We start from the raw sequence: 18,247 nt of genomic DNA, 5'->3' as shown, positions 1-18,247 counted from the left end.
CGAGGAGAAGGCACAGGACGTACCTGACTGAGGACACGTACTCCAGGGAGAGTGCGAGGAGGAGGCACAGGACGTACATAACTGAGGACACGCACTTCAGGGAGAGTGAGAGGAGGAGGCACAGGACGTACTGGGCTGTGGAGGCGCACTGGAGACCTGGTGCGTAGAACCGGTGCAGGATATACTGGACCGTGGAGGCGCACTGGAGGTCTGGAGCGTAGAGCTGGTACAACCCGTCCTGGCTGAATGCTCACTTTAGCCCGGCAAGTGCGGGGCGCTGGCACAGGACGCACTGGGCTGTGAAGGCGCACTGGCGACACAGTGCGTAGAGCCGGTGCATGATATCCTGGACCGAGGAGACGCACCGGAGACCAGGAGCGCTGAGCCGGCACAACCCGTCCTGGCTGAATGCTCACTTTAGCCTGGCAAATGCGGGGAGCCGGCAACGAGCGCACCGGGCTGTGTTAATTCCTCGTATCGTTGCCGTTCCTCTCTTGCTGCCTCTATCTCCTCTCTTGGACGGTGATACTCCCCAATCTGCGTCCAGGGCCCCTTGCCGTCCAGGATCTCCTCCCATGTCCACTCCTCCTGGCCACGCTGCTTGGTCCTCTGGGGGTGGGAGATTCTGTCACGATCGTATGTAGAAACGGACCAAGGCGCAGCGTGAGTATCGTTCCACATCTTTATTACTATGTGAAACTATGCAAGACATACATTAAACTATAAACAAAACAACAAACCGTAACGACAGAGGTGCAACATGCACTAACTCAAAATAATCTCCCACAAACACAGGTGGGAAAAACAACTACTTAAATATGATCCCCAATTAGAGACAATGATGACCAGCTGCCTCTAATTGGGAATCATACAAAAAAAAAACAGTCACGCCCTGTCCTACTCTACCATAGAAAATAAGAGCACTCTATGGTCAGGACGTGACAAGACTGGTGTTTTTTTTTTCTTTCAAAAACAAGGACTTTTCTAAGTGAACCCAAAATTTTGAACGGTAGTGTATATCATTGAGTTAATAAAGCCGCATGCAAACATGGTCTCTTTTTTGTTTTCTTGAGTAAGGCAGCTCCAAAATGCAGGTGTTTCAGCCTAGTTCAGTGCTTTCTGTGGTGGTGGAGCAAGCCAGCAGAAAATATGGAGCGTTGCACCGTAATTGGCTCAATGTTCTGTCACTCATCGGGACACGTCACCGCCAAGTCTAAGGGTAGAGCTAAAAAATTCAAGCCCCTTGGGTGCTGCCATAGAGTTACATTAGAAGTACCCATCCAAGAAAGCTCAAGGTCATTGGCCACAGATAAAATGACGACAAATCACGTTATATCTACAGTAGCTTTGATTGGATTGATTTTAGCTAGCAGTCATCATCATGAATCAAGTCGACAATCTACTGGCAAATCCTTTTTAATCCTTGTTATATGAAGAGAAATGATGAAGAGAAATTATAGATAAAACGTATTGGTGCTTATCGGCCATTGGACAACAAGTTGGAAATTGCAAATTCAACAATGAGTGGTTTGAAAGGAATCAGTGGCTAACTGCAAGCATTGCAAAGCAATCATTAGCCTGCTATTCAGTGGAGTGGCTGTGTGGTCCCAAGTCTAAGATTAAGGGTCTCTTTTCCTAGTTTAAAATTATAAACATTCAACATTGGCCATGCAGTCAATGAAGCATTATTTCTGCCGCGCTCAAAACAACTTAACTCGGAACTGCAAAATCTGACTTTAGTGAGTTCAAGACAACTGGAAACTCGGGAAAAATTTGCTACGACTGGGAAAATACATTTTGAACTTTCATCCAACTCGGAATTGTAAGTCTGGACCTCAAGCCTCTTTATAGAGCTACAACATGAAGATCACTGACGTCATCATGATTCAACTTTTTTTTCTTCAGATTTCCCAGTTGTCTTGAAAGCACCATAAATCCAGAGAATGCCAGACTTTGATGACAAAGTTTGATGACAACATTTGCCCAAGAAGGGCCACGGCGCCACCTTCCTTTTCAAGTGAGCACAGCACAACAAGGTGTAGCAGTGGTAAGGTGTTGGGACTGCTGTTGGGACTCTGCTGTTGGGACAGCTTTATGTAATTAATGTATTGTTTAGGGTTGTGTTGTGTAGTGGCTTTGCAGGCATGCATCCCATATAGTTAATTTTTTCCCCCACCAAGATGTACATGCTAAAATCGCCACTGGTCATACGGGGATGATAGCTGGTCTGTTGATCCCTAGCCTAGTTTTGTGGTCCCAAATAGCACCCTATTCCCTACATAGTGCACTACTTTTGACCACAGCCCTATAGGAAATAGGCTGTAATTTGGGAAGCAGACAAAGATTCTCTGATCTGCTGGATAAAGTGGACTTTCCCTTTCAGCAGATCAGCGGTTGCGTTTCAAATGGAACCCTTTTCCCTGCACTATAAATGGAACATTGTGCCATTTGGGACAGACAAGTAGTTGAGGTTTTCTTTCAGTTTCCTCCTTCTTTCTGCTAATGTAATTGGACACCACTGTGGGAGGTTGTCCTCTTGTCGCCCCTGGTTACAAGCTACAAGTCAGAAGGGTGGAGGCCCGGGGGTGGGAAGCTAAGGGTGGAGTTGGACCTGAGGGAAGGAAGGGGGAGAGAGAAGGGAGAGGAGGGAGGAGGGAGACACTCCCCAAATATCAGAGTAGTGCTACATTCCAGGCTCTGCTGGGGCCGCACCCTGTGAATCCTGCGGCTCTGTCCTGGCAAATCTCTGTGTGTGTGTGTGTGTGTTTACTGTCACATTTATTGTGTATGTGTGTGTGTTCTCTTCAGTGGTGTGATGATATATGCTTCAGAATGACTGGAATAAAGTGTTGTTGGGAAACAAATTGGATTTGCAGGCGCAGTGCCAGGATTCACACACACACACCATCTCCTCGACCTCAACTGAAAACCCGTCAATCTCTCAGTTATAATTTTCGCAAACAATCATCTGGTTAGATAATATGTTCCAGACAGTTATGATTGTCATGCAGATTGCTGTTTTTGTGTTTATACTTTTTCATAATGACAAGGACAACTTTTTTGCCGGACAACAACAATATAATGTTAAAGAGCGACTGCCCCAAAAAGCAAGAAATCCTTTTGAAAACGGCTTATGTGGCATCTATATGAGTCAGAAACATTTTGACTACAAAGTGTAAATAGGATAATTTTGGTCATAAGTTCAGCCTCGTCTGAAACAAAGTTTGGAACCTCAATTCGTCACAAGAGTAAATGAAGGTTGGGTTTGGATTAAAATGATGTCAACAAATCATGCCCCCTTTTGCTGAGCTCCACGTTCAAATCGCCCCTCCGCCCACTTTGCTTCCCTTCATTTAATGGGGCTCCGTTGTTTCATGGCCCCCAACGCATTCAAAGGATGGCACCGCCAAAGTTCTATTTTTTGCATGCCATGCCGAAGGACACTAGTATGCAGAATAGGTGGTTGGAGTTCGTCAGCCCCCAAGTGTGCACCAGTAACAGTAGCTTTGTGTGCAATGACCGCTGGTGGTGAGTATAATCAGAGATACTGGAAAATAATGACCTCTCTGGTATAACTTAGGTAACGACGTTAGATAATGTTATTGCTGGTTATGTAGGTAGCTATCATTTGATAAAGCAGGCAGGCTAGCTAACGTTAGCTAGCGAGGCAGGCTAGCTAATGTTTTAGTTAACGTTAGCTACCTAGCTACCTCATTACAACATAGATAGGTCGTAGCTCATACAAGTTTATTGTGTATTGTCTAGATACTGCTGGTTATGTAACGTTATCATTTGATAATGCTAGCGAGGCAGACTAGTTAGCTAGCTACATGGTAGTTCGTTGCTCATAAAGTGTATTCTGTATTGTCTAGGGCAAAACAAAATAATAGATGCAGCTATGGTGGCAGCTAACTCATGTATGAGTCTGACTAATACACCCAACTAGCCAAAAGCCCCAAAACGAGGCCATATCAGCGGGTGCAGTTCCCCTTTAATAATTTAATTTGTGCTAACGACGGTAATATGAAAGTTGACATTTATACATTACTGCAATCATGACTAGGTCAGATGGTGGAAATAGAAGTACAGGCTTAGTGGCGGGCAATACCTTTCAGATATAAAGAAAAGTTGGTGGAATGTTAAAGTTGGCAGGTTTTTGTCTCTGTTTGAAAGGAATATTCGTTTGCTCTCTCTCTCTGCTCCCTCCAGTGTCATGCACTCTGATCAGCTCTTCATAAAGAGGTGGGAGTGAGGTCACCATTCTGCTTTCTCACTCCCTCTCAACTCTCCTGTCTGTGGCCCTCACTTAACTTACCACACACATTGACACACAAACACACATACAAACACACACACACATCACACACACACATATGAATGTAGATACGCACAAATATTCCTCACACACACTCCTCAAGGGCCTGGAGTGGTGGATGTGCATTCCTGGAGTCTGGGCTATGAGGTCTAAGTGGGCTAGGTGGTTTATTTTATCTGTGGAAAAGTGTACGGTACATGAATAAGAGGCTAGAGCAGTAGTATTTGTATAGACACCTTAATGCACAACCACAAACAAAGATTAACATGTTTTACTGTTGTAACAGTATAGCTTCCGTCCCTATCCTGGAACCAGGGACCCTCTGCACACATAAACAACTGCCTCCCACGAAGCATCATGGTAACAACTACTTCAATGTCTCAGAGCAAGTGACATCACCGATTGAAACGCTATTAGCGCGTACCCCACTAACTAGCTAGCCATTTCACATCGGTTACACTCACCCCCCTATTGACCTCCTCCTTTTCCGCAGCAACCAGTGATCCGGGTCAACAGCATCAATGTAACAGTATAGCTTCCATCCCTCTCCTCACCCCTACCTGGGCTCGAACCAGGAACCCTCTGCACACATCAACAACTGCCTCCCACGAATCATCATTACCCATCATTCCACAAAACCACAGCCCTTGCAGAGCAAGGGGAACAACTACTTCAAGGTCTCAGAGCAAGTGACGTCACCGATTGAAACGCTATTAGCGCGCACCCCACTAACTAGCTATTTCACATCGGTTACACAGTAATGACACATAATAATGAATTATAATAATTGATTGGAAGACTTTTCCACCTAGGTGCTCAAAGCGCTTTACATAGTAAGGGGGAAACTCACGTCATCCACCACCAATGTGTGGCACCCACTTGGGTGATTCATGGCAACCATTTGTGCCAGGACGCTCAGCACACATCACCACACATCACATTTGTACTCTCCCTCAGAAGGCTTCTGTATGTCTGTATGTCAAGGTGTAGACTAGACTGTGACGCATGTGTTATTGTTCTGTCTGATACACCTGTATGAATGAATTAAGTAAAGGTCAACCTGTTTATCTCTGGAGATAAAGGTTTTATTATGACTGATGACTCCACTCTCTCTTTCTCACACACGCATACCGCACGAACGCACACACACAGACGTTATGTTATTTTATCCTTGTGGGGACCTAAAATTAATTCAAATCCTAGTTTCCCTAACCCCTAACCTTTACCATAACCCTAACCTTTACCCTCCCGAGTGGCGCAGCGGTCTAAGGCACTGCATCTCAGTGCAAGAAGTGTCACTACAGTCCCTGGTTCAAATCCACGCTGTATCACATCTGGCTGTGATTGGGAGTCCCATAGGGTGGTGCCCAGCGCTGTCTGTGTTTGGCCGGGGTAGGCTGTCATTGTAAATACAAATTTGTTCTTAACTGACTTGCCTAAAGGTTAAACAAATAAACCTAACCACTTAAGGCATGCTTGCCAGCCGAAACATTTTGGTAGAGTTCATATGATTACTTTTTGTTTGTTTTGGACTTCGGTGAGGGTTTTTTCGGTTGTTCGGGCACACACATTTTTTCTGGAGTCCAGCCGAAGTTCGGAGCGGAAGTCTATGCCCTTCGTCTGTGATTGGTCAACAGTACGAATTATTCAATAAAGTCTTCGTTGTCATTCAATGAGAGACAACTCATTTTCATGCACATTTTATTCATTGAAAAATACTTCACCAATCTTTTTAGTTAGACGTAAAATTGCACGATTACGATCTCTTTGGCAAAAACATCAAAATTAATGCCTGATTTCTTGAGTTATCCTAGATTAATTGGGACTTTTGAGGAACTGTATACTGACTACGGCGTCTCAAAATGGAAAAACAGCACTATTGCGCTTTTTTCAAAATTTTAAAGTGCAGGTCGGCTAGCCGAGGTTGGCTAGGCGCCTGCTGAACTGAAGCATTCTGAGGCCTTTACCCTTACCCTAACCTTTATTCTAACCCTAATTGTAACCCTAAACCTAACCCCTAAAATTAAAATAGCCTTTGTCCTCATAGGGTGTGGGCAATGTCCCCACAAGGGAGAATTTTCCTTGTTTTCCTATCTTTGTGGGAACTTTTGGGGATTTTAGGTCCCCACAAGGATAGAATAATCAACACACACACCTAACAATGGAATGATACTATACATAGCTGTCAGACTTCTTACCTGCAAAGAGATAAAATCACACCTCTGGTCTACACTGAAGCCTCTGTTTCCTTTCTGGTTGGTTTGGTCAATGACTCACTATGAATCCATTAAAAACATAGGCCTAATATACAGGGTGACACTTTTGTTACAATAGTACATTTTGAAATGTTGGATAATAACTTAGATAAACACTTATAGTCAACATAGACAGTAAAACAACATAGACAGTTGGGAAGGTTTGGATTGGGTGGAGTCCAGACCCGAGATAAGACAGGACAGGAGGCGGGACAGTCCCTCCCGGTAAACCTGTAGGTGGTGATCGTTACCGCCAGCCCCAGAGCGGACTCCGTACCCCCTCACAGCCTGTCTCTGTCTCAATTCTTCCCGACACACCCTTGGAATTAATGTGTGAGCTAAAATAATTACAAAGGCTCTAGAGCCAAAACCTCCACCCATCCCTTGCGCCGCGCTGCACCCGGGACTTCACCGAACGACTTCAGTCATTTTAGGTAGGGCGCGATTCTCCAGACTTCTGTTTATTCATCCCGCCGCACCATGGCCCCGGGCGTCTTTTGCGTCAGCCTGCTCACCGTGGTAAGTGACGGAATCCGCAAACAAAGTTGAAAGTTACAATAGCTGTCTTGGACAATAGCTCTGATGTAGACTAGACTATTTAACACACAAGGCACACACTGGTTGAAACCGTTTTGTTTCCATGTCATTTCAACGGAATAGACGTTGAATTGACGTCTGAGCCCAGTGGAAAGGTTTTCTTCATTGGGATCCTTTGTTTTCGGTATTTCCCTGAATAGAAGTGTTGAGGGACTTCAGTTTAGCTTTAAAAGTAGGTGGGCAGTCCAGTCCTCAGTGTCTGACCACTGCGCGTATCTCATGCAGAAGTTTCGTGAGCAAATCGGTGTGGAATGTAGCACAGAAATGACAGACGTATGTTGTTGAGCTGAAACTTTGTATAAAATGAGCATGATCCGTGTTCTCTAGTCGCCTGTCCTGGTCTCTTTCTCTGACGTGTGTTAAGGCTATAGGCTACTTATTTGTCAAACTGAGTAGGCCTGTCTAGATCTTTTGCAAATGCATTCATTAGTTATACATTTCACGGATACAGCACTCTCGCTGCGAATGGGGTTAATGATTATCGAAGGCACTACAGGTTATAAAAGAAACGAAGGCCTGGGAAAGGAGAATCCAGATAAGACTTTTTGATAAACTCCTGTAAAGCTCAAATACTTTCAAATAGATAAGTCTGTGGCGGCCCATGTTGACATATTGTTTTGAGCCATTATGACCAGGCTACTCCATATAGGAAAATAACAAGGTCATTTGGGGGCCTCATACAAACAGCATTAGGCCTACTTACTCATTGCTCAACAATGACCCACCAAAACATCCTATACTGTTTCAGAGACCAATATTAGAAATATTGCTTAAAATAACCCATATCCCCAATCTTGGATTTAAAAAACAAAGCAGTCACCTCACCACTTGTTTTGATAAACAGTTGAAGTGAGAAAAAAAAGGATGTACCAATCTCACATTGAAGATTAAACTTGAATACGTAGTATTGCCTTTGACTATGGCTACATTTATCATTGTATGTTATTCACACGTCTACTGGTTTCCTCACACTTGCTAGAATTAGTCAGGCACTCTTCAGCAGGAGTATTACTATAGGCTTATTAGTTCAAACACATTTCAATGATGTGAACAGAGTGTGATTGGAAAACTGATCTGTCCAACAAGAGGAGTGTCTTTTTCCTAGCCACCGTGCTTCTACATCTGCATTGCTTGCTGTTTGGGGTTTTAGGCTGGGTTTCTTTATAGCTGCTGATGTGAAAAGGGCTTTATAAATACATTTGATTGGTTAATAAAAAATAAAACATGTAACTAGGCAAGTCAGTTAAGAACAAATTCTTATTTACAATAACAGCCTAGGAACAATGGGTTAACTGCCTTGTTCAGAATGACAGATTTTTACCTTGTCAGCTCTGGGATTTGATCTTGCGGTAACTGGCCCAGAGCTCTAACCACTAGGCTACCTGCCACCCTAAAGGTTAGGTATTTTCAGTGAAGCTAGAATCCCTAGTTTCTACATCAATTTTTGGACTTATAAATAAATGGTGTATATACAGTGGGGGAAAGAAGTATTTGATCCCCTGCTGATTTTGTACGTTTGACCACTGACAAAGAAAGGATCAGTCAATAATTTTAATGGTAGGTTTATTTGAACAGTGAGAGACAGAATAACAACAAAAAAATCCAGAAAAACGCATGTCAAAAATGTTATAAATTGATTTGCATTTTAATGAGGGAAATAAGTATTTGACCCCCTCTCAATCAGAAAGATTTCTGGCTCCCAGGTGTCTTTTATACAGGTAAAGCGCTGAGATTAGGAGCACACTCTTAAAGGGAGTGCTCCTAATCTCAGCTTGTTACTTGTATAAAAGTCACCTGTCCACAGAAGCAATCAATCAATCAGATTCCAAACTCTCCACCAGGGCCAAGACCAAAGAGCTCTCCAAGGATGTCAGGGACAAGATTGTAGACCTACACAAGGCTGGAATGGGCTACAAGACCATCGCCAAGCAGCTTGGTGAGAAGGTGACAACAATTGGTGCGATTATTCGCAAATGGAAGAAACACAAAAGAACTGTCAATATCCCTCAGCCTGGGGCTCCATGCAAGATCTCAACTCGTGGAGTTGCAATGATCATGAGAACGGTGAGGAATCAGCCCAGAACTACACGGGAGGATCTTGTCAATGATCTCAAGGCAGCTGGGACCATAGTCACCAAGAAAACAATTGGTAACACACTACGTGTGAAGGACTGAAATCCTGCAGCGCCCGCAAGGTCCCCCTGCTCAAGAATACATATACATGCCCGTCTGAAGTTTGCCAATGAACATCTGAATGACTCAGAGGACAACTGGTGAAAGTGTTGTGGTCAGATGAGACCAAAATTGAGCTCTTTGGCATCAACTCAACTCGCCGTGTTTGGAGGAGGAGGAATGCTGCCTATGACCCTAAGAATACCATCCCCACCATCAAACATGGAGGTGGAAACATTATGCTTTGGGGGTGTTTTTCAGCTAAGGGGACAGGACAACTTCACCGCATCAAAGGGACGATGGATCGGGCCATGTACCGTCAAATCTTGGGTGAGAATCTCCTTCCCTCAGCCAGGGCATTGAAAATGGGTCGTGGATGGGTATTCCAGCATGATAATGACCCAAAACACACGTCCAAGGCAACAAAGGAGTGGCTCAAGAAGAAGCACATTAAGGTCCTGGAGTGGCCTAGCCAGTCTCCAGACCTTAATCCCATAGAAAATCTGTGGAGGGAGCTGAAGGTTCGAGTTGCCAAACGTCAGCCTCGAAACCTTAATGACTTGGAGAAGATCTGCAAAGAGGAGTGGGACAAAATCCCTCCTGAGATGTGTGCAAACCTGGTGGCCAACTACAAGAAACGTCTGACCTCTGTGATTGCCAACACGGGTTTTGCACCAAGTACTAAGTCATGTTTTGCAGAGGGGTCAAATACTTATTTCCCTCATTAAAATGCAAATCATTTTATAACATTTTTGACATGCGTTTTTCTGGATTTTTTTGTTGTTATTCTGTCTCTCACTGTTCAAATAAACCTACTATTAAAATTATAGACTGATCATTTCTTTGTAAGTGGGCAAACGTACAAAATCAGTAGGGGATCAAATACTTTCCCCCCCCACTGTAACAGGGGTATTCAACTCTTACCCTACGAGGTCCTGAGTCTGCTGGTTTTCTGATCTACCTTATAATTAATGGCACCCACCTGTTGTCCCAGTTATAAATCAGTCCCCGATTAGAGGAGAACAATAAATGCAGTGGAACTGGTTTCGAGGTCCAGAGTTGCATTTGAGGGAAATATACCCTTTGATTCTTGAAAAATATAACTTATAAATGCCTCATGAGCTAAGTTCAACTGTCATACCCCATCAGAATCCAAAATATAAGCTTGTTTTATTTCAAAGTTTGTAAACAACATAAATGTGAACAAACACCGTACAGCCTCAAAAGTAGTGATCAGGGAAGAAATGTATACAGTTACATATCAAAATATTATTTGGGACGATATTATATTGATGACCAAGTACAGATTTGTAGATTATTATGTTTTGGCTTGGTAGCGTTAGCAAGCGCTAGTCGGCTATATCTGAGTGTACAAAACATTACAAACACCTAATATTGAGTTGCACCCCCTTTTGCTCTTGGAACAGCCTCAATTCATCAGGGCATGGACTCTACAAGGTGTCAAAAGCATTCCACAGGTGGCTGGCCCATGTTGACGCCAATGCTTCCCACAGGTGTGTCAATTTGACTGGATGTCTTTTGGGTGGTGGACCATTGTTAATAAACACGGAAAACTGTTGAGCATGAAAAACTCAGCAGCATTGCAGTTCTTTACACACTTAAATCTTTTGTCTTGCCCATTCAACCTCTGAATGGCACACATACACAATCAATATCTCAAGGCTTAAAAATCCTTCTTTAATCTGTCTTTTCCCTTTCATCTGCCATGAGTGACATCAATAAGGGATCATAGCTTTCACCTGGATTCATCTGGTCATTCTATGTTATGGAAAGAGCAGGTGTTCCTACTGTTTTGTACACTGTGTACAGTGAGCAATACATATCGTATCGGCACCTGCGTATTGTGATAATATCGTATCGTGAGTGCCCTGGCAATTCCCAGCCCTGATACATGGTTAAAACTATAATTGTATGGTCAGTCCATGCATCCAGAGATCTGTCTGAATTTGAGTGGTTACATTTCTCCAGGCCAATCCCTAAACTTTTTAATAAAACAGAGGCAGGGTGCCTGCTTTGTTACTGTTTTAATTAAGGATTATAGCTTTAAGGTTAGGGTTAGAAGACATGCATCTGTAGCCAGTCTGTCTGCTCTCTTGACAAGGAGTTGGCAGATAGCAGAAACAGATTTGGGGGTTAATGCATCACTGCCAATAAAGAATTGAAAATATGCATGGTAGGAGAAGGAGAGTGACAAAGACAGGATGAAAGACACATGTAAACCCTGTTCTCTCTGTTCTCTCTCAGATCATAGCTCAGTCTGTTGAGTGCTGTGTTCCTCATTCCATCCAAGCCCAGGTCCCAGTGGAGGTCAGGCCTGGCTATGTCATCTCTCAAGGTAGGCCTATAACACCTGCCTATCTGTGTGAAGCCTAGTCAATGTAAACTCAGCAAAAAAGAAATGTCCTCTCACTGTCAACTGTGTTGATTTTCAGCAAACTTAACATGTGTAAATATTTGTATGAACATAACAAGATTCAACAACTGTGTTACGCCCTGGCCATAGAGAGGGGTTTTTTGTTCTTTATTTTGGTTAGGCCAGGGTGTTACATTGGGTGGGCGTTCTATGTTCTTTTCGTAGGTTTTTGTATTTCTGTGTTTTGGGCCGTGTGTGGCTCCCAATCAGGCACAGCTGAAGTTCGTTGTTGTTGAGTGGGAGTCACACATAAGGAGCATGTTTTTCCTTTGGGTTTTGTGGGTAATTGTATTTTGTTAGTGTGTTTTCCTAACAGAACTGTTTGCTGTCGTCTTTTGTTTATTTTTGTAGTGTTCTCTTTTTTCATTAAAACACTAATGATGAACACATCCTCCGCTGCGTATTGGTCCACCTTTTCCGACGATGACTTCTCTGTTTCATCTGACGACGAAGACAGCCCTTACAAACTGAGACATAAACTGAACAAGTTCCACAGACATGTGACTAACAGAAATTGAATAATGTGTCTCTGAACAAAGGGGGGGGGGGGGAATCAAAAGAACAGTCAGTATCTGGTGTAGCCACCAGCTGCATTAAGTACTGCAGTGCATCTCCTCATGGACTGCACCAGATTTGCCAATTCTTGCTATGAGATGTTACCTCACCCTTCCACCAAGGCACCTGCAAGTTCTCAGACATTTCTGGGGGGAATGGCCCTAGCCCTCACCCTCCGATCCAACAGGTCCCAGACGTGCTCAATGGGATTGAGATCCGGGCTCTTCGCTGGCCACGGCAGAACACTGACATTCCTGTCTTGCAGGAAATTACACACAGAACGAGCAGTATGGCTGGTGGCATTGTCATGCTGGAGGGCCATGTCAGGATGAGCCTGCAGGAAGGCTACCACATGAGGGAGAATTATGTCTTCCCTGTAACGCACAGCGTTGAGATTGCCTTCGATGACAACAAGCTCAGTCTGATGATGCGACACACCGCCCCAGACCATGACGGACGGACACTCCACCTCCAAATCGATCCCGCTCCAGAGTACAGGCCCTCGGTGTAATGCTCATTCCTTTGATGATAAACGCGAATCTGACCATCACCCCTGGTAAGACAAAACCACAACTCGTCAGTGAAGAGCACTTTTTGCCAGTCCTGTCTGGTCCAGCGACGATGGGTTTGTGCCCATAGGGGGCATTGTTGCCTGGTCTCTTATTTTATTTTTTTATTTAACTAGGCAAGTCAGTTAAGAACAAATTCTTACTTTCAATGACAGCCTAGGAACAGTGGGTTAACTGCCTGGTTCAGGGGCAGAATGACAGATTTTTACCTTGTCGGCTCGGGGATTCAAGCTTGCAACCTTTCGGTTATTAGTCCAACGCTCTAACCACTGGGCTACCTGCCACCCCTCTCTCAACCTATTGCGGACAGTCTGAGCACTGAAGGAGGGATTGTGCCTTCCTTTGTGTAACTCAGGCAGTTGTTGTTGCCATCCTGTACCTGTTCTGCAAGTGTGATGTTCGGATGTACCGATCCAGTGCAGGTGTTGTTACACGTGGTCTGCCACTGCGAGGACTATCAGCTGTCCGTCCTGTCTCCCTGTAGCGCTGTCTTAGGCGTCTCACAGTACGGACATTGCAATTTATTGCCCTGGCCACATCTGCAGTCCTCATGCCTCCTTGCAGCATGCCTAAGGCACGTTCACACAGATGAGCAAGGACCCTGGGCATCTTTCTTTTGGTGTTTTTCAGAGTCAGTAGAAAGGCCTCTTTAGTGTCCAAAGTTTTCATAACTGTGACCTTAATTGCCTACCGTCTGTAAGCTGTTAGTGTCTTAACGACCGTTCCACAGGTGCATGTTCATTAATTGTTTATGGTTCATTGAACAAGCATGGGAAACAGTGTTTAAACCCTTTACAATGAAGATCTGTGAAGTTATTTGGATTTTTACGAATTTTCTTTGAAAGACAGGGTCCTGAAAAAGGAACGTTTCTTTTTTTTGCTGAGTTTAGTTAGTGACAGTGTTTTATGTGTGTGAGTTATGTCTACCTCACTGCCTGTAGTTACCGTGGCCCATATTCACAAAGAGTTTCAGAGTAGGATATAGGATCAGATTTCCCTTTTAAATCATACTGAATAAGTTTATATGGATAGAGAAGACCTGATCCTAGATCAGCACTTCTACTCTGAAACTATTTGTGAGTATGAGCTTGAGTGTTCTGTCCAAAGTTCTGTGTTTTGTTCTGACGTGTGTGTGTGTGTGTGTGTGTGTGTGTGTGTGTTGCCCAGTGTAGTAACTGTCATGATGTGCCCTGGGGGGAGTATCATAGCGCCCCCCTCTCTCTCTCAATTCAATTCAAGGGGCTTTATTTGCATGGGAAACATATGTTAACATTGCCAAAGCAAGTGAAGTAGATCATATACAAAAGTGAAATAAATAATAAAAATGAACCGTAATCATTACACTCATAGAAGTTTCACAAGAATAAAGACATTACAAATGTCATATTATATATATATATATATATATATATATATATATATATATATATATATATATATATATATATATATATATTTAAACAGTGTTGTAACAATGTGCAAATGGTTAAAGTACAAAAGGGAAAATAAATAAACATATATGGCTTGTATTTACACTGGTGGCCCTTTTCTTGTGGCAACAGGTCACACATCTTGCTGCTGTGATTGCACACTGTGGTATTTCACCCAATAGATATGGGAGTTTATCAAAATCTGGTTTGTTTTCAAATTCTTTGTGGATCTGTGTAATCTGAGGGAAATATGTGTCTCTAATATGGTCATTCATTTGGCAGGAGGTTAGGAAGTGCAGCTCAGTTTCCACCTCATTTTGTGGGCAGTGTGCACATAGCCTGTCTTCTCTTGAGAGCCAGGTCTGCCTACGGCTGCCTTTCTCAATAGCAAGGCTATGCTCACCGAGTCTGTACATAGTCAAAGCTTTCCTTAAATTTGGGTCAGTTACAGTGGTCAGGTATTCTGCCACTGTGTACTCTCTGTTTAGGGCCAAATAGCATTATAGTTTGCTCTGTTTTTTTTGTTAATTACTTGACACATTGGAAAGAATGATTTTTTTTGTTTTCTCCTGATTTGGTTGGATCTAATTGTGTTGCTGTCCTGAGGCTCTGTGGAGTCTGTTTGTGAACCGAGCCCCAGGACCAGCTTGCTTAGGGGACTCTTCTCCAGGTTCATCTCTCTGTAGGTGATGGCTTTGTTATGGAAGGTTTTGGAATTGCTTTGTTTTTAGGTGGTTGTAGAATTTAACGGCTCTTTTCTGGATTTTGATCATTAACAGGTATCAGCCTAATCCTGCTCTGCATGCATTATTTGGTGTTTTACATTGTACACTGAGAATATTTTTGCAGAATTCTGCATGCAGAGTCTCAATTTGGTGTTTGTCCCATTTAGTGAATTCTTGGTTGGTGAGCGGACCCCAGACCACACAACCACAAAGGGCAATGGGTTCTATAGCTGATTCAAGTATTTTTTTAGCCAGATCCTAATTGGTTTGTCGAATTTGATGTTCCTTTTGATGGCATAGAATGCCCTTCTTGCCTTGTCTCTAAGATCATTCACAGCTTTGTGGAAGTTACCTGTGGCGCTGATGTTTAGGCCAAGGTATGTATCGTTTTTTGTGTGCTCTAGGGCAACGGTGTCTAGATGGAATTTGTATTTGTGGTCCTGGCGACTGGACCTTTTTTGGAACACCATTATTTTTGTCTTACTGAGATTTACTGTCAGGGCCCAGGTCTGACAGAATCTGTGCAGAAATTGTAGGTGCTGCTGTAGGCCCTCCTTGGTTGGTGACAGAAGCACCAGATCATCAGCAAACAGTAGACATTTGACTTCAGGTTCTTGTAAGGTGAGGCTGCAGGTTGTTCAAGTGCCCTCGCCAATTCTTTGATATATATGTTGAAGAGTGTGGGGCTTAAGCTGCATCCCTGTCTCACCCCACGGCCCTGTGGGAAGAATTGTGTGTTTCTTTGCCTATTTTAACCGCACACTTGTTTGTGTGCATGAATTTTATAATGTCGTATGTTTTTTCCACCAACACCACTTTCCATCAATTTGTATAGTAGACCCTCATGCCAAATTGAGTCAAAGGCTTTTTTGAAATCAACAAAGCATGAGAAGACTTTGCCTTTGTTTTTTTGGGTTTTTTTGTCAATTAGGGTCTGCAGGGTGAATACGTGGTCTGTCGTACGATAATTTGTAAAAAGCCAAGTTGACATTTGTTCAGTACATTGTTTTTACTGAGGAAATGTATGAGTCTGCATATCCCACGGTCAATATTGGGGTCAAATTTGTCTCCACCTTTGTGGATTTGGGTGATCAGTCCATGGTTCCAAATTTTGGGGAAGATGCCAGAGCTAAGGATAATGTTAAAGAGTTTTAGTATAGCCAATTGGAATTTGTTGTTTGTATAATTTATCATTTCATTGAGGATATCTACAACACCACATGCCTTTTTGGGTTGGAGAGTTCATTCAAGGTAATTGGAGAATCAAGTGGGTTCTGGTAGTCTTTAATAGTTGATTCTAAGATTTGTATTTGATCATGTATATGTTTTTGCTATTTGTTCTTTCTTATAGAGCCAAAAAGATTGGAGAAGTGGTTTACCCATACATCTCCATTTTGGATAGATAATTCTTTGTGTTGTTTGTTTAGTGTTTTCCAATTTTCCCAGAAGTGGTTAGAGTCAATGGATTCTTCAATTACTTTGAGCTGATTTTTGACGTGCTGTTTCTTCTTTTTCTGTAGTGTATTTCTGTATTGTTTTAGTGGTTCACCATAGTGAAGGCGTAGACTCAGGTTTTCCGGTTCTGTATGTTTTTGGTTGGACAGGTTTTTAAAATTTCTTTCTTAGATTTTTGCATTCTTCATCAAACCATTTGTCATTGTTGTTCATTTTCTTCGGTTTTCTATTTGAGATTTTTAGATTGATAGGGAAGCTGAGGGGTCAAATATACTGTTAAAAGTTTCTACTGCCAAGTTTACACCTTCACTATTACAGTAGACCATTTTGTCCAGGAAGTTGTCTAAAAGGGATTGAATTTGTTGTTGCCTAATTGTTTTTTGGTAGGTTTCCAAACTACATTCCTTCCATCTATAGCATTTCTTAATATTACTCAGTTCCTTTGGCTTTGATGCCTCAAGATTGAGTATTGCTCTGTTGAAGTAGACTGTGATTTGCTGTGGTCTGATAGGGGTGTCAGTGGGCTGACTATGAACGCTCTGAGAGACTAGGTTGAGGTCAGTGATAAAGTAGTCTACAGTACTACTGCCAAGAGATGAGCTACAGGTGTACCTACCATAGGAGTCCCCTCGACGCCTACCATTGACTACATACATACCCAGCGTGCGACAGAGCTGCAGGAGTTGTGCCCTGTTTTTGTTGGTTATGTTGTCATACTTGTGTCTAGGGGGGCATATGGGGGAGGGAATGCTGTCACCTCCTGGCAGGTGTTTGTCCCCCTGTGTGCTGAGGGTTTCAGGTTCTTGTCTGGTTCTCGCATTTAGGTCGCACAGACTAGTGCATGTCCCTGGACCTGGAAATTATTGCTTTCCCCCTCCAGGATAGAGAAGCTGTCTTCATTAAAGTATGGGGATTCTAGTGGGGGGATATAGGTAGTACACAGGAGGACATTTTTCTCTGTTAAGATAATTTCCTTTTGAATTTCTAGCCAAATGTAAAATGTTCCTGTTTTGATTAATTTAATGGAGTGAGTTAAGTCTGCTCTATACCAAATTAGCATACCCTCTGAGTCCCTTCCCTGTTTCACACCTGGTAGTTTGGTGGATGGGACTACCATCTCTCTGTAACCTAGAGGGCAACCAGTGGGTCCGTCTCCTCTACCATGTTTTCTGTAGGATGACAATGTCTGTATTTCTTTGATGAAGTCCAGGTTCCTGCTCTTTTCGCCAAAGGCAGATGACCTCAGGCTTTGGATATTCCAGGATGAGATAGTGAAGGCTTTGTGTTGCATAACGTTTCCAATGTTGTTGGTCGTGTGGTTTGGCCTCAGGCCAGTAAGTGTGACGGGATCCTGCTGAGCATCTGGTACATGCCATTGGCTTGGGTTAGTGCAGTGCTTCTCAATTATTTTCTGTTACGCCCTCCCTAGGAAGAAGTAAACATTTAGCGCCCCCAACTCTCCGCCGCGACTGTAAATAGTATCATTTGTCTATAAAATTGTTATAAGTACACCTCTGCATAACATTGTATCCTTATTAACATTAAAGAAAACAAAAAAGAAAGAAATATAGATCAACTTCCAACAAAGAATAACTTTATTAACATTGTTTTTTAGTCTGTAACAGAAAAGACTTAAAGTGCATCAATTTACCTGAAAAAAATAAAAATAAATTCAACCCTTATTTAAACTGTAAACATTTTTTGACCATTTGATACTGAAAAATAAAATGAAATATAATC

At 42.9% G+C, this 18,247-nt stretch overlaps 1 protein-coding gene across 2 annotated transcripts in view; it reads left to right on the top strand.

Annotated features, from left to right (window-relative positions):
• Nucleotides 1-3,509: 3,509 nt before the first annotated feature.
• The window catches only part of LOC106560389 (desmocollin-2), a 40,185-nt gene continuing 25,447 nt past the window's right edge, over nucleotides 3,510-18,247 (top strand). The window contains exons 1-2 of one of the 2 annotated variants that reach the window (XM_014123269.2): nucleotides 3,510-3,528; nucleotides 11,605-11,695. Coding sequence is in view for 1 of the 2 variants with exons in the window: in XM_014123268.2 (XP_013978743.1) it covers nucleotides 7,051-7,089; nucleotides 11,605-11,695 (130 nt within the window). In the remaining variant the exon portion in view is untranslated. Of the gene's footprint in view, nucleotides 3,529-6,785; nucleotides 7,090-11,604; nucleotides 11,696-18,247 lie in introns of those variants that run through there. The other variant, XM_014123268.2, reaches the window with a different exon arrangement.

This window comes from Salmo salar, chromosome ssa10 (assembly GCF_905237065.1).
Source record: "Salmo salar chromosome ssa10, Ssal_v3.1, whole genome shotgun sequence".
Taxonomy (NCBI): domain Eukaryota; kingdom Metazoa; phylum Chordata; class Actinopteri; order Salmoniformes; family Salmonidae; genus Salmo; species Salmo salar.
This window is presented reverse-complemented; position numbering and strand designations above follow the sequence as displayed.